Source organism: Fopius arisanus, unplaced genomic scaffold (genome assembly GCF_000806365.1).
Source record: "Fopius arisanus strain USDA-PBARC FA_bdor unplaced genomic scaffold, ASM80636v1 scaffold00098, whole genome shotgun sequence".
NCBI classification, from domain to species: Eukaryota; Metazoa; Arthropoda; class Insecta; order Hymenoptera; family Braconidae; genus Fopius; species Fopius arisanus.
The window spans coordinates 44,989-61,540 of NW_011887837.1; the positions used below are offsets into that span (position 1 = coordinate 44,989).

At 38.7% G+C, this 16,552-nt stretch overlaps 1 protein-coding gene across 4 annotated transcripts in view; it reads left to right on the plus strand.

The window, feature by feature from the left end:
- Nucleotides 1-16,552, plus strand: part of LOC105270948 (amyloid beta A4 precursor protein-binding family B member 1-interacting protein) — a 65,381-nt gene that overhangs the window by 38,052 nt on the left and 10,777 nt on the right. For 3 of the 4 annotated variants that reach the window (XM_011312195.1, XM_011312193.1, XM_011312194.1), the window contains exon 2: nucleotides 9,536-9,635. In XM_011312195.1, the coding sequence (XP_011310497.1) occupies nucleotides 9,536-9,635 (100 nt within the window). Of the gene's footprint in view, nucleotides 1-9,535; nucleotides 9,636-16,351; nucleotides 16,423-16,552 lie in introns of those variants that run through there. The other variant, XM_011312197.1, reaches the window with a different exon arrangement.

The following is a 16,552-nucleotide window of genomic DNA, read 5'->3' on the forward strand; positions in this document are numbered from 1 at the left end:
GTTTCTCGGGGACTCCCTCTTACTTTCTCGAAAATGTGCACAATGCTTTTGCCCCATTGAAAAATAGTCTGTGTAAATATTTGCATCGTTTCCTTCATGAAGTGAAAGCCGTGAATATTTCAGATGTGATCTTTAATACTGGAATTGAAATGAACATGTCAGTTTTTCATTGATCAGACGAAGCGTGCGCGTAACATTTGAGAAACTCGAATTTAAATTCAAATTGACATGTGGAAAACGGAAATAAATCGGCTATTTTCTCCAGATATATTTCAAGAATCAACCATTTCCTTAGCTGTGCAACTGCCACCAAAAATTCTGGCTTCTACCGAGGCAACGCTCATTCCCTCTTGCCTATAAATATGCCAGACCAACTCTTTTTCTCCTCAGGGTTCTCCACTCGCCAAAGAAAACTCCGTTGCACCAACCGTCACACCACGAGCTCCAGGTTGGAGGGCGGTTTGAACGTGACGAGAAAAGTTCGCTCGAGTCTAGACGAGCGAAGGAAACAAAAAAAAATGTGTTCGAGTTGAAAAAAAAAGCAAAACAGCCGGAAATCGAGGAGCACCGCGAATGCAGGGGATGAGCAAACGGAGGTACTGCAGTAAAAAAAAAAGTGGAGGAAAATTTTTCAATCGTGTATTCGTCAATTGTGAGTACACAACTAGCAGGGGAAATGGTGGAATAAAGAGACGGTGGAAGTGCGAAATAGACCCGTGTTTGGAATTCACGTTTCTACCGCAGTAGACAAACCATTAGTGCCTACCACGCGTCATCTGTATGCGAAACGAGTTTTCCGTTAGCTAGTTGAGTTTTTCAAGGGAATGGGGAATGTGTACGGAAAAACTATCGGAAGTTTGATGAAATAAAGGGTATAATTTCGTTTTTTTTTTACGATTGCCTTTCGCTATTGTGCGAGTTTTGATTGCTGTTTGCTGGAGAAATCGGAATATGGATTGGTTGGTTGGTTTATCAATTCTCCTTTTCTTTTATTCCCAGGAACCGAAGTTTTTCATTTTTTCAAAATAAAATTATTGGCTTATCCTTTTCATGTTGTTCACATTTAATATTAATTGACGGTTTCAGAGTTTGATATGTATTGTCTAGTTTAGCTATTGATTTAAGATTCCTGAATAGTTGCAATTTCTGACTTTATAGGAGGTTCTGATATTCCAAAAGTTTTTACAAGTCGATTTTCGACTCTCTGTGCGGATTTTTGGTGTTTTTCTTTTTAAAAAAAGTAAATCTCGGATTTATTATAAAACTAAAGAATATGGCCCTTGGCCATATTAGGATCGTAAATTATATGAAATTAAATGCCTGATAAACAATGCATAAAACATTTGAACGTAAACAAACAATAAATGAACAATAATTTAGTATTTATCATGTTTTTGAAAACTAAAGCTGTAGTTGAGAAAAAAAAATGCTTTTGGATTAAAATGGGGTGATAAAATTTAATGTTCTTCATGCTTTCGCATTTTAATCGACTTTGCAATTTTTTATCCCGTTTTTCTGAGATTAAACTCGAGGGAAATAAACTGTTCACATCAACTGACAGAATTTCCGTACCTCGTGTGGCTAACCACCTCATTTTCACATGTATAAAGTTCCTTGTTTTCCGAGGAGAATTTAAAGTCACTAGACGACACTCTGCAACAATAATACGAGCAAAACTGCTGAGAGTCGAGTTCCAGCCATCGTGGGCAATAAAGAACTTGAGTTAATTGCACTCACTGTTGACTATTCATTGTAACGTGCGGATTGGCCACTCTGTTTCACTAATTATATTTCTGCAGTGCAACGAAAAATATTTTTTTCCTTTGCCAATTTTCAGTTTGATACCGAGGCTCTAGGATTTTTATAATGCAAATGGCCAAAAAGAGGACCGACGTGCCCCATGTTTTATGTACACAGGAGGTATTATCATAATCAGCGAGATGCTTTCATTTTTGTGATCAAAGTTTCTTCCTTATGGAATTGCAATTTTTGATGGCGGTAATCACGAATGGAAATGCTCCCCTCATTAGTGAAAATGTTATTTCTGAATTTCACACTTTTTTTTGCAAGTACTCCAAAGATTTTTTGTTGATAAATGTGTGAAAATAAATATTATCTGGCAGACAAATGACGTATGGAGCTTGAATTATTCCCATTCTATCTGAACTTTGATGTTTTGATTAGAATTTCTATGAAATAATTTGTGGAAATGGGATTAATCGAGATTTAACGAGATATGTAGATTGGTCATGCTTATTTGATTTTGAAAAGCCCGCGGATCTCCCGGGGAATCCCGGTGTTCACTGGCGACGGTAGATCTCGGTTTTAGGGGCATCAACTGTATCAAACAGTTCTACCATTAGCCATCAGCTTTTCCACTTTGCCGGATGGCCAAAGGGTATTATCCCGCAGTAGATGGACACTCCTAGAGGACAGGGGGTGGGGTTTTGATCCATCGGCAACCAGGTAGAGGATATTTGGATGTGCTTAGAGTGGGTTGCCTGTTTTGTGTTCCAACGTCCTTCGGGAACAACGCAGTTTGAAATCGATAGCTGCACATGCGCACATTGTACGAGAATATCTCTGTTGGCTTTTGCGCGCATGAGGGAGATGCGAAGAGGAGGAGAGAATTCCAAGTTGTTGAGGCCACACGTTGAATCCCTCACGGGACAGCATCCAGTACTCGGACTAACTCCGTCCTATCACTGACTCCTGGGGGGGGAACTAACTGTTACCGTCCGATAACAAGAGTTTCACACAACAATTCGCTTCTAATTCACTCAATCAAAACATTTTTCTAATCCGTTTGCACTCGTTGGAATTAATTGTTGAAATTGTTGATGCAAAGATGTAATTTCCCTCGCAGTTGTAGAACCACAATACTCTCATGATAATCCAAAAACATTGTGAACAACAAATTTATAAAAACAGGCATGACAGATGAGCGACAATAGTGAAATGATCAGTAAAGTAAAGATCAATCATTAAAAGTTCATGTAAACATTTCGGATTGACGAGCAAAACGGTTGATCCCTGAATTCTGAATATCTCGAGTCATAAGTTGATTTGAACCCTCGACGGAAATTACAATAATTTAACATAAAAGCCCTTGAAATATGAGAAAAGTTTTGTGCCAGGAGTAATCACCTCGCTGATCTGTCGGTGTGTATCCCCTCTTGGAAAGAAAAATGGACAGATTTTTCCGGTGGAAGAGCCACAAAGTCCAGGAATACGTGAGTACATGACTCCGGTATATTTCAGTTGAGAATATTTTCCATGGGATTATGCAAAGTATATTTTATCCACGTGAATTTGAAAAGTACGATGATGGTACATGCAAGTTTTGTTGGGTACTTGAAGTATATAGCACGTAGGGGTACTTATTCACGTGACCGCCAGCAGATGCCGGTGAAATTTGAATCTAATTGCTTTTAAAGTTGTTTTGAGAAGTTTCTTGGTTTAATCAAGGAAAATTAGAATGAAGATGAGAATTAAATGGTGGGAAGAAACCGGAAGATTGACCAGGTGGTCAAAGTTGTTCGTTTCCTAGGGTGAATGTCAGATAATTCATCCGGGGGACTTCTTTTGGAGATAACTATGTTGGATGAGTTTTTTTTATCCAATCGATCCATCTTTTCTTGAGAAATGGAGGAGAGATATGTTGAGGGGTGAGCAGATCTTGAGAGGGGATTTCACGGCTAATACAAGACATCACTTGGCCCCGTTTTTCATATGGAGAATCTTGGAGACAGGGGGAGATCGCTGAGGGTTGTGTCTCCTCAATTGTTGAAGGAAACGTATAAAAATATTTTTTCTAATTTCAGCCGATAGGACAATATCATTCGATCAAGTTACTCGGTATTCAACTCATAATTTTTCAATAATTTTCTCTTGTACCTAATATTCAAAAAAGAATTGGTGAATCGAGTTAACCACGTATTGAAATTGACAGATTGGATATAATTGTTGGTATTCAAAAAATATTGATAGAATAAATTCCCTAAATTGCCTTCTGATATTTCAAACCTCTATTTTCATTTTTTTAATATGAATATTGTCTGATGGTGCAATTCTATTGGCTGCGATTTGAATGGAAAAATAATGTCCTGAACAGTACGAGCTTCAAAATTAATCGGATATATCTCGCCAGGTTCCCAGCCAACAAACGAGCTTGTCAAGTTTCCAGAAAAGTGTCCGGAAAGCTTGATACGTTCATTTGTTCGCAACGAATTTATTGAGAAATACCTGATAATATCACAATTCTCTCCTAATTTTTGAATATACTCTTGGCGGAATATGATAATCACCTGAAGACACCTGCCTCAAGTACTTTTATTCGTCAAAACCAAACAACTTCTATTAATTTGCTACATTACGTCTTTCTCGCATTGTAAGTTCTCAAGATAATGAAAGAATTTTTCACGTGGAAAGGTTCTTCTCCACATCTTGGAAACCTGGATAGTAGAATGAGCTTATCTCCAGTGCCTTGAATCGGAAAGTTCTGCGACTAGAGAATGGGCTCAGTGTCGTAGTTGATTTGAAAACTCTTCGTTGACATTCGAAGTTTCAATTGTCGCTATGAAATTCTCCTATTCTACTCACTCATATTATCAAAGAAGTTTAAAATTTCAGTGGTCAAATCATTAATTAATGGGACTAATGGAGCCATTGTCGAGATTTCTTCAAATGTGAAGAGAAATCTCGCTAAATCCCTGAGTAATTTTCGGGGATTGAAACTCCCTCTGTCCAGCGGCCACTGGGAATATCAAAGTATTTCTCAAAGTGCCCCTTAATTCTCCCTTTTCCATCAGAATTTTGATTATCCCATTTAACGTGATGTTTACATCGTTCTCCTTTTATTACAACCCTCCAAGGACGTTGAAAAAATTGAATTACCGGTCTCGTCTCTTTTTTTCCCTCCCCCGAGTGAAGGAGTTCTGCTCCAAATCGTCTCCGTGAAAATGTCCCATTCCCACGAGAACTGGCAGAAGGGGGAGAAACAAAAAGGGAAATTGGCAGAAGTCAAGAGTAAGACCTTTTCAACTCCCTCTCGTTCTTACCGCATGATTCATACGTCGGACCAGTACTTCACCATCACGTATAAAAAATTAAATCTTCATCCTGCCAAGGGCTTCCAGATTGCGATATTATGTAACCAACCCCCATCTCCATTTGCTCCAGCGACAGTGTTTTCGCCTCCGGTGCATAAACATTTGCTTTGAACCACACGCTAGATTGCCCCGGTATGTGTTAACCTCACCGCATTCTATAGGTATCGTAAACTTCATTAAAACCTAACTCGGGGGTGCAGTTGAGCTGGAAGTTTTTAGATAAACAAACGTTAAATAAAAAAATAGTACTTCAAGCTCTGCCAGTAAAAAAAAGCCGGGAAAAATGAGAAGAAAAATGAGAAGAAAAATGAGAAGAAAAATGAAAAGAAAAATGAGAACTTTTGCAAACCGATAAAAACCCCCTAAAATTTGAATATTATTTCCGAGGTATAACAAACCCTGTGTGCGATCGTAGGGATTCCCTTGAATCCTGTAAATCCTGGGGAATATGATTTTAAAAGTCTACAACTCCTCAAAACGAAATGACAAGTGTTAAAGCGTTCACTCAGCCAAAATCAACGCTTCGGTCACGTTTCAGACTTCCTCGTGTGTTAATCACAGATTCTGGTCTCGGCGAGTGCTTCCAAACCCTCGGGTATATAAACGTGACGGAAGGGAGAAAACAATATCGCGGTATGTGTGGAAAAAGGGCTCAGAACCACTTTGTGGCAGCTCTCCATGGATTATGGTTCAGAAACCTTTAAGACGGTATAAATATCTCTTATACTTTTTATTCTTATCAACTTTATACGAGATACACCACTACGCCGATCATGTAGAAGAGCAAAAAATGTACTCTCTTTGTGTAATGTTCACGGGGTTCGCATTACCGGAAGAGTCAGCTTATCCGCTTGGATCTAATTGTTGTGCCTGGTTTGGCCCAGTGCTTTTACCTCGTATTCCCAACTGACTCCCACGCAGAATCACTTCCATGCTTAACTCTCAACTGCACGAGTATTCTAATCCTTAACTGAATTTATTATGCATCACCTCGGACTTGTGGGACTTCACATTAACCGAAACGCCAATCCGTGGGCCTCAAGTTTTTACAAACTCAAAGAACGTGCAGTACTCAATAGGGATTAAGTGTTCATGGGATAAATGGGAAAATTTCGAATTCAAAGCGATGCAGACGAGCCCATTTCACTGTTATATATTTTCGAAGGAAGAAACTTTTCCTTGATTGTCTGGAAACCGATCAATTGGAAGAAGATTACTGTGGAAAGAAACGGGAATACCTCCAGCTTTCGTTATCGAAAATCATTCAGACAATCTTTGCAACTCTTGATTTCCATATCGCAATCGGAGGGAAATCGAATAAGAAGTGAATTCCATTAAATTTTCAATTTAACCATAGGCTGCAGATAGCAATAAACTTTAAAACAATGAACGAATCTTGTGAAAGCGCCATAGCATTTGGTATTCCCTTAGACTCAAGACTCAAAGCGAAATATATCTTCGGTATAAATGTAGGTCTTGATAGAATTTCTGGTTCACTAACAGCTGATGAATCCAGAAGTTGCAGGAGCTGCTGAAATGAAGAAGGAACGAGTTTCCATGAAGTCGAAACAACACCTAAACTTAATCCCTCGGAAAACTTAACACCATCAATCAAAGTTCTGGCAAAATAATCAATACAACCACCACCACTAACGGACACAGCCTGCAGAAACATCAGGATCAGTTGCTCAGCAGTAATAAAAGAATACATCCACACTATTGCATTAAATCTAGAGATTTCTTGTATTGGCACGTGTTACCTTTCTACCTTGTTCACCAAAGGTGTCCGCCTACAAGATATCACGTTAAAATAACCCAGGATGATAACATACGCGGTTACGAAATATACCAGGATTATGTGATTTCCCTCACCATCAATCCTCGTGTAACTGAGTTTCCTCTCAATACCCCTCATTCCCTCTAAAAATCCCCCTACATTTCAGTAATACTCTTCTTTACATTTTACACCGTATCCCATGTTATAACGGTCTTTAGAAAAGTGTACACTGGATATATTCCTGGTGGTCACGTACATACGCCTGGATTATGAATCCTTCTCTGCTATCAGACAAGAACAAACGCTTCGTGAATTTATGGGGAAAAGGTAACTCTGAAATTCACCGGGAAAAGTTGTATGCATTTTATTTGATTCTGGATTATAAACCGCTACCCGATTTTGTCCCTGCGACAATGGCAGTAAAACTTGGATTTTTTTTATGAAAATGAAAATTGGCATTGCTGTAGCAATCCTATAAACGCTAATGGCTTCGCCAGACTTTCATGTTATTCCTGGAAACAAAGTATACTTTGCGTTTGGACATTACATTGCATTACAGTCTTTCACTTTTTTTTTTATTGAAATGTTGGTACTCCAGTTCCTGTTATATACTCGATGTGTTTACACCATCCGTTCCGATAAGTACTTCACGCACTGTTGGCTGGTATGGTTGGCCTGGAATTGTAGTAAGAATTGTTGAGGAAGAGAATAATATCGGGAGAGTAATCGAGATTGCAAACGTGTTCGTAGATTCAGTCGACCGCTGATTGTAAAGATGGAGGGTACATAGGGCTGTGATATATCGTACATAAGGAGTTGTTTTCAATTTTTCTGGATGCCGTCGTAAAGTGGAGAATTAATGTGAAGGAAATGGCGATTCAATTTGACTAGGCGAGATCCTTTAATTGACGTAGGAAACTAATGGAATAATTAGTGAAAACTTTGAGATAAAATCTCCCAATTCATCAATCGTGTTGGGCTTAACAAATTATCAAAATACTTTTGCCAGTGTTGATTGAACAACTTTTTAATAATTCCCATGAACTCTTTACTATATTCAGTTGATGCCGGACTAGAGGCGCATTCCTTGGATGTTGAACCCTTTGAATATGCGATCCGGGTCATTGTCTTGTGGCGATCTGCTCTCCTGGTACATTATATCATCTTCACTTGCATGCAGACACCGTGTCCATGCATGAAGGGTTTCTAATGATACTCAGAGGGGAAGAGGACAGAGAAGGGTAATATGTGAGGACAAGAACAAGTGGCCACGCGACTCTGTGAACAACCTCTTCCACTTCGCTCTACGATTGACCATTCGACCGTGATTGCTCGAGGCTCATCGGGGTGACAAGGCGTATTATTCATGGCTAATGGGACAAGATGCGGAAGCTACGTGTGTTGAGATATCCAGGTCCGATATATTGTTCAATTTTAAGCGTGCTTGTTTGCCGGAGGGACGAAAACGTTGGAATTATTGGGGACAGTTGAGAATTTTTCTCAGGATTAATGGTTATTCGCATCGTGACCATTTTTCATCCGCCAGATTGATGAATTAACGGTCTTCTCCATATCCGTACGGGATCCTTGGTACCATTTTATCGCAGCTTTTTGTTGGCTTGCTCACAATCTGAGATCCTGTGAAATCAATTGAGATTTGACCCGCACTAGTTGAAATATCGTTCAACTTATTCATTCCGATTTTTTCTTCCATTAGAAAATGTAATTCGTCATGAAAGATTTGAATACAGCGAACGGAACCGGAAATTTTTCCGACTGCTACATGCCAACAGCAGATTTTGGCTTGATGCCCAAATTCATTCGTCATCCGTGTCAAAATAATATTATAGTTATTGGAATAACCCAAGTCGTTCAAGTCCATTTAGGGTTTTCAATTTTCAATGAAAATGGAAGTTTGTCAGATGCAAAGTGATAAATATTTCATGAACTTCCGTCTGTTGTAAAGCCCTCCAACTTTATTACAAAATTCTAAAATCCCCTCGGGGTTATTGAGCCATCGTTCAACCTGCATCCAGTTAAACTCGGTGTATATCTTCAGGAAGTCGGCAAATCACCTCGGGAATATGCTGGAGTATGGGGATAGAATACGTTGTTACACGTAAAAGGATATCTCATAGCGTCACAAGAAAATTGACGAGCCCGAGAGTGAAGTGCGAATCGCATTTTTCCGAGCTGTCGGATTTGTGCCGTAGGATACGAACGGATACGGAAGTCTGGAGGTTGACGATGAAAGCGAAAAGATGCTCATAGAAAAAGCTGAGATGCACTTGCAGGCAATTTGAGTCTCGCTTTATAAAATTTCATCTTTATTGCGGGAGGGAAAGGTATATTTCAGCCTTCAGATCAGCGACGGCTACACAATCTTTCTCACAAAATGAGGAATTGATTCATCAGATTCATCAAATTACATAAAATAAATCCTCCGGAACCCTCTTAACATGATGTACAAGTCTATTTAGTTTTATAAAAGAAAGGTTCCTTTTAATCCTGTGAATCTTTTCACCTTCTCTCCCATTATCCTTCAGCTTTTGTGTTAGACAATCGATATCTCTTCACAATGGAACTTTATTCACAATTTGTCAATAATCAGACATTTCTAAGAGTTCATTATAATTGTTTGTTACAGGGCTTGGACAATGTGAGCTCAGCAACCCTTCGGCCCTTCAACTCTGACATAAATACACCCAGAATTGACAGCTATCGATTCTCAATGGCGAACCTCGAAGGTAAGTTTCCATCGGCTTGATTGAAATCATACAAACTATCCAGGGGGCCAGATAGATATAGAAAAACCCTCCCTTTTTCTGTATATTGAGGTCAAATGGTTGTCCTTCACCCTCTCAACAATAAACCCGGCCTCTCAGAGTGTCGATGACACGAAAAAACCATTCCCCCTTTGGGTAATGCATACTGACGAGGCTATTCCCCTCTTCTCAAATAGTCACCCTTTATTTTGCCTTCGTACCAATTGAACTGGAAGGACCCACCAACTTTGACCCATTTCCGGTGATCCACCAATTTTTTTTCGTCACCATTTGATAGACACAATAGTCTAATTTCCTTGATATAGCTTTTTTTTTCTGAAGAGTCCTAACGGAAATAGACAAAGGACGCGAGGTGACGGTGAGAAAAAAATTCTAGGACTCTGTTGTGGTGATTATCAAGGAGATAACCCCATTATTATATACCGTAACTAAAAAATCAAATAATGCTTAACGTTATTGACTGCGTTGGAGATATCGATAATGTGAAAAATGCGTTTGAGGAATAAAAAAGTCACCAGCTTGTAACACGCCCCGAAGGTTGTAGATATCTCGATACACCTTTCGATTTCTCCCCTCGGAGAAGTCCATACATCCATATTTTCATTCTATCGTAGGGTTAGAGCTGAGTTGGTCGAGAGTCTGAGTGAATCGCCCCTGGGGATTATGGATTCGATTGTGTTCAAGTACCTTAGCACCTTATCTAGAATCTCACTCTGTTCGTCGCTCTCTCCTTTATATATCCTCCACAACACGTTTATATTTATAAATAAGAATGCATTTCACGCTTGTATAGATGGAATTTATTTCCCCTCGTGTGGTTATTGTCCGTGGTTTTGGCTTTTAATTCTTTAACCTCGGTGATTCCTACTTCCGATGGCGGACAGCATGTCGCGAGTCTCCTGCGCTCTCAAGCGAATTTATCCGATGACTCCGAGTCTGGAAGATGAGGGGATAAGTACACACTGACTTCATCATTTATCTCATATTTACAGACTTCACTGGGGAATTAATTCTCCAATGATTTCCAATCAATTCCATTCCACAACAAGTCAAGACGAAAATATCCCAGCCTTTTTGCTCTATTCCGGAAATGACAAGTTTTTTGAAACTCGGAAAATCGGATGTTCTTGCGGAAGATCCGGAGATGCCTGAAAAGGGGTTTAGTTTTCAAACTGACGTCCATAAAATCTGGAATTACTTTTCAAGACGCGCCAAAAGCCCTGATGTCTGACATGTTTGAGCAAAAACACGGCGACGTATCACAGAGATTTGAGGCGACGTATTCGATTACATGGTTTACTCCACCGGACACTAGCAACTTCTATGTACGCTTTTCATCCCACCATAATACATAACCATTGCTCTTCTTTACACAACCCAGCACCGAGATTTAATCAATCATGTACTTCTTCGTGGATTGAAATAACTCGGTACTATAAAATACCCGCCTTGAGGGGGACTCAAGTGTTGGCTGCAGCCGCCGTTGGGGCATTCCTCAGATAAGCACCGTTGAATTCTCCGGCTTATTAACGATCCCACAGAGTTATTATAACTTTTTTTTTTCTCATAATCTTGAGTAGCCACTTACTTCTGCCCTTAGGAATAACAGAACAATTTTCGTTAAGGCTTTTCAAAATGGAAATTGAGTCATCAATGTCTTTCAATTCTCGTGAGAGTACCCTAAAAGTTTTTAATTGAATCGCCTCAAACAATGATAAATTATAAAAAAGTGAAGTTGAATAAAATGCTTCATGGTGTGAGATATTTTCGTTGTCATCAATTGTTTAAAAAATAATGAAGGGAAATATTTTACATTTGTTTGATACCGCAGAGTACGATACCAGCTGCAGCGTCCCACCAAAAAATCATTACCCGTTGGTTTCGCTGAATTTTCAAACTCATCCCTTGCCCTAAACCTTTGAATTCCCATCAGCTTTCACTAGTAATCACACGACCCTTTTACCCCGTCATAAAAAAAACCCCAGCGCACCGCTGTCTGCTCCATAACACGGCCTTCATCACCGAGGGGTAAACCGCGTGTTTTTTTTTTTTATGTGAAACCTTTAGATTTCACTTTCCACTTTTGTTCTTATTCAACCCCCCTCCCCCCATCCATTGCAATATCACGTAACGAGCTGTGACACCGTACGCATTCCACTATAATCCCCTCTCAATTTTATACCTACATCGGGCAGAAACAGGAGCCGACGAGATATGAAATACGTTTCAAGAAAATGTGCATGTATCAGAGGTTGTTCCAGCGGTTGAAGCCGCACTTTGTGTGAGAAACCGCTGATAACTCAACAACTAATGTACCGTATCAGTGGTAAATAGTGTATGGCGGTTTATAATCGGACATGAGCGTTTCATTTACCTGCTGTTGCCGATTCCGCGTAGCTGTTGCATAAATTAAAATTAAACGAAATAAGATTGAAGTCAGAGGTGAATTGAAAGCTTGAGAAATACACCGGCAATAAAGGATAATTGAAAAAATAAAAATTTTACTATTGAATTTTCTCGTTTGCTCTCGCGTTGTCAATTCAACTGGAATTATATTTCATATTGGAATTGCTAATTAAATCCCTTTGGCTTTGTTTTCCACGGGATAGTCGTTCGATATTCGCTAAATTTAATAGTTGCCTGATAAAGTGAATAATGAATTTGGGAGGTGTGGGGGAGGTGTGGGGGAGGGTAAACATTATGTTTATCTCGTCAATCTGTGTCTCGAGTGAATTTAAGTGGACGCAGTGGCAATTAGTCATTCTGGGGTGGAAGTTATAAAGGAGAATTTAGAGTGATAGCGATTTGAGGAATTGAGGATGTGAATTTGAGGATTCGATCAATTTTATAATTTTTTAATGATCGAGTATCGATTCTCCTCTCGTTTTATCCCCCAACGTCTCTCCCCTAAGCTTTCGGTAACTATAAAAGACGGCAGTGGCATTGGACACTTTTTATGCGCTTTTTCATATTCGGAAGGGGAAATTTTATGATTACGACCAAAACTAACCGCCCGGAATAAATTGAATACGATCATGGTGATATAAACTCGAATAACAAAAATACATATAACTTTCAAAATGGTGTTATTTTGCATAGATAAATACTTCTATAGTGGCACCGAAAACGAATAATTCGATCTGTTGAATCAGATAATTATTCGCGGTTCGTTTAAATGAACAAATGCTGGGAAAACTTGGTGATAAAGAATCGTAACTCCCATTGCAAAACTCAGACATCTACATCGACTAATGAGAAATTTGCAATAATTTTCAGTAAAATGATATGAATCTCGCATGTTTTCTTATCTATAGCCCCCAGGTTTCTCCTTTAATCACTAAACGACACAGTTGAATAGGCGAGAGTATGAGTTTCGTTTAGATGCTCACGAAAGTTACATTAATAAACTCCTCCAAGAGTTCATTTGAAATGACACCAGGAAATTCAGTGTCCAGCGATACCGGAAGTGTCACGTGTTCAATATGAAAGAGACCAAGCGGTTTGGCACAGTTGGCCGCCACTATTTACTCGCCGAGCCAAAAAGATAACGAACACAGTAAAAGGATAAAAGGAAATGAAGGGAAAAAGGAATGGATAAAAGGGTGAATGCGTTCATGTACGAGGTATTCACCATCTGCATTGATATCAGTACTGGGGCGTCAGCCGAAGACCATTTGATATTGTCCCCACAGTGCTAACCAATACAAACTCCATTTATCATCTTCCAATAAGGCGGGATATGATAAGATAAGATAAGATAAATTATGTGATTATGAAAATCGAGAAAATGGAGAAAAAATTTTTAAACATTTGAGGGAAGCAGTCACGTGAGATGCAGCATCTCATCTATACAATCTCTTGACATTGAATCCTCAACTGCATCGCGATTCAATCTTACAGAGTGGTATCATTGATAATGGCATCAGGGGCATCAGTGAGGTGAGGAAAAATAGGTTAGACTGGGTTGAATTGGCTTGGAGTTTGAAACAATGGGAATTGTTGGAGCAAATTCTGTGGTGTCTACTGAGTGAGAAGTGGAACATTCGAGTTGGAGAACATTCACCCCTTCAGGGCATGAGGGTTCTCAAAGAACGAGTTGATATCTTGAGAAGTAATCGGAGAATGGGGGGTTATTTGTTGGGGTTTCTATTGAAGATTTCGTTAGAAGCCTTCTTTTGTTGCTAAATTTCAAACCCAACAATTCAGAATTTCGTACGACTATGACATTATTTTTGGAATTACTACCAAGCATCATTTAGGAACATCTGTAAAAACATTGTATTCGATAAATGAAATCTGTAACAATATATTCAATACATTTATGCTCCTTGATTCTATAAAAAAATTAATATTTGTATAACTCTTAAAAAATAAAAATTGATACATCACTTTTTCGAAAAAGAAGAATAAATGAATCAGACAAATTTAATTATCTCTGTTATGGAAAATTGAATATCTAGAGTTTAATAATTAACTTATTGAGTAAAACCTCCATCAGAATTCATTAAAAATAATTGGGTTTCAAATTGCTCATTAAAGCTGATAATGAGTTTCCGGTAACCGAGAAAAATTGCAGAAAAACTGAAACAACTCCAAAGGAAAAAGCCGAATTCGTAATATTCGATATCTATTCGATACGCAAAATAACGAGATTCAAATCGTTATTTTTCGTTTCAATTTACGTTTAGATTTTCGTATGCGGATTGTCCGTGAGCATGAAAAAAATATATTTGCGAAAAATATCGGAATATCCGTAGTAAAGTGAGTTATAAAAGATATAAAAATTTTGATGAGGCGTGAAAAATTATCTAATTCTACAAAAACTGCTGACTTACTGTGGATTATGCTGAGACTGTTGAACAAGGGGCATCTAAACTTTCATACAAGCGAAGTCACCAACACGAGGAGATCCCTTGTCACTGGCATGACAATGTTCGTTATCTTTGAATGCATCACCCACACACAACGCACTGCATGACATTGAGGATAGTGAGGCCTCTGTCCCATCTCATCTGCCAACGAACACCATCTGATAGAATGGATATAGGTAGATAGGATCGAGTCAACGCTCTGGATGTCTCGCGCGTATCACATGTTATCATTGTAATGGACGAAATCCACGCAAACTCCAAACATTTGGCAGCTGGGTTTCGCTGGTTAGGGTGACCTGTCAGTCTGAGCATCACCATTTCACTTCCAACGCCAGATGTTAATTAGTTAATCAAAACCCATTCTAGGGAAATAATTATCGATTATCAGTACTGCATTATGTCCATCAAAAGATAGCCCACTCAAATTAATTATAATAATTGACAATTTTTGAGTAAAACCAGATGAACAATCGGAAATTTCTCCATTTTTCTGGATGAATGGACTTTTATTGAGATAAATTACTGCTACTGGATCGACTCATTACATTTTCCCTCGTCTTTATCTCATCTTTTCGCTCTCAAGCGGAATTTACTTGAGTGTTCAGCGAGATGGGAAGGAGTTTCCATGGCTCCTTTGGTTGGTGGCTTATTGAGGGCTCAATTTGCATGGCAGATGAGTTATCACTGGCTCAAAGTAAATCCACAGAATCTTGAGACAAAGTGTGATACTCCTGTAGGTGTTTCTTCCCAAGAAGAGGAATTAGGAGTAATTTGCGAGGATTGTCGGTTGATTTGTTTTAACAAATTAATGAAAATAACTTTTTTTATTCTCAATTTAGACTAGTTTTTGATGAGTCAAATGAGATGAGGACATGCGAGTTTCCATTAAATTCTTTGAGCTTCATTTTTTTTTTTCGTCGACGAATTTTTCCGCTGCTTCAGCCAGATAAATGAGGTTCCTGGAATATCAAGAACCTTCATTGAGTCGTTCCAACCCAAGGACTGTACTACATGAGAAGTGGGCAAACTTTTCAATTGCACTGTACACCCTACCTTTCCTTCACCTGCCCACTTCGGCCTCTCATTTGGTTCTTAGAATATCTCTTCAGCGTATTCGATAGTATTTATCTTCCATTTATATTCACAAATTGAAGTAAAATGAACAATCCCCTCGCTTGAAATTTACATTTATATTTATCTTTCATCATTCTCATTTTTCTTCAATCATATGACCATCGTAAATAGATTTAAACAAATGATCAAACGCGGGGATTCGACCCACAACTTTAATGATTAATCCTGCGCTCTAACGACCGAGATACCAGGCTATAGTGGCAATGCAACATTAACGTTGCATAAATTATAAAAAGCCTTTACGTGCATCGCCCTAAAACAATAATGCAGTACTCCTGCCTCTGTGGGGGGGAATTTTTAATTAGACTGGTAATTCAGTAGCGAAGCGATAAAACGGTTCAAGTCGATTTTTGTACATAAAGAGGCTATCACTGAAATCGAGTGACAGACTATTGAGGGTATATCGCACCTCCCAGAAAGGGTTCAAACCTCAAAATGTATTTAATTACTTTTTTGTAATGAAATAGAGTAGGTTAAGTTGCAATTGTAATTTCAAACGAGCTATATCCACATGAACAAGAATAATAATAATTTTAAAGAGGCGCTGAATCGACGTATTTCTGCCAACTAAAAACAGCAAGAAAGATAACTCGACTTAACACTCGAGCGTGAAACACTATTCGATTTATGTCGTCGAATTTTGATAAATAAATGGCTGCAGAAGAAGCAATTAGTAGGAAAGGCATTAATTTATTTGTACAAAGTTGTAATGAAGGAACGACAATCAGTTTCTCGATTATCCGGTAAGGTTTACCTTTTTCCACTTGAACTGTGAATTATAATAGGAGAGACCGGGGCAAAATGAAATAATTGAATATTCCACTCACGTCCCCGTTAAGCTTTTTTATATACATCCTTTCATTAATTCGCAAA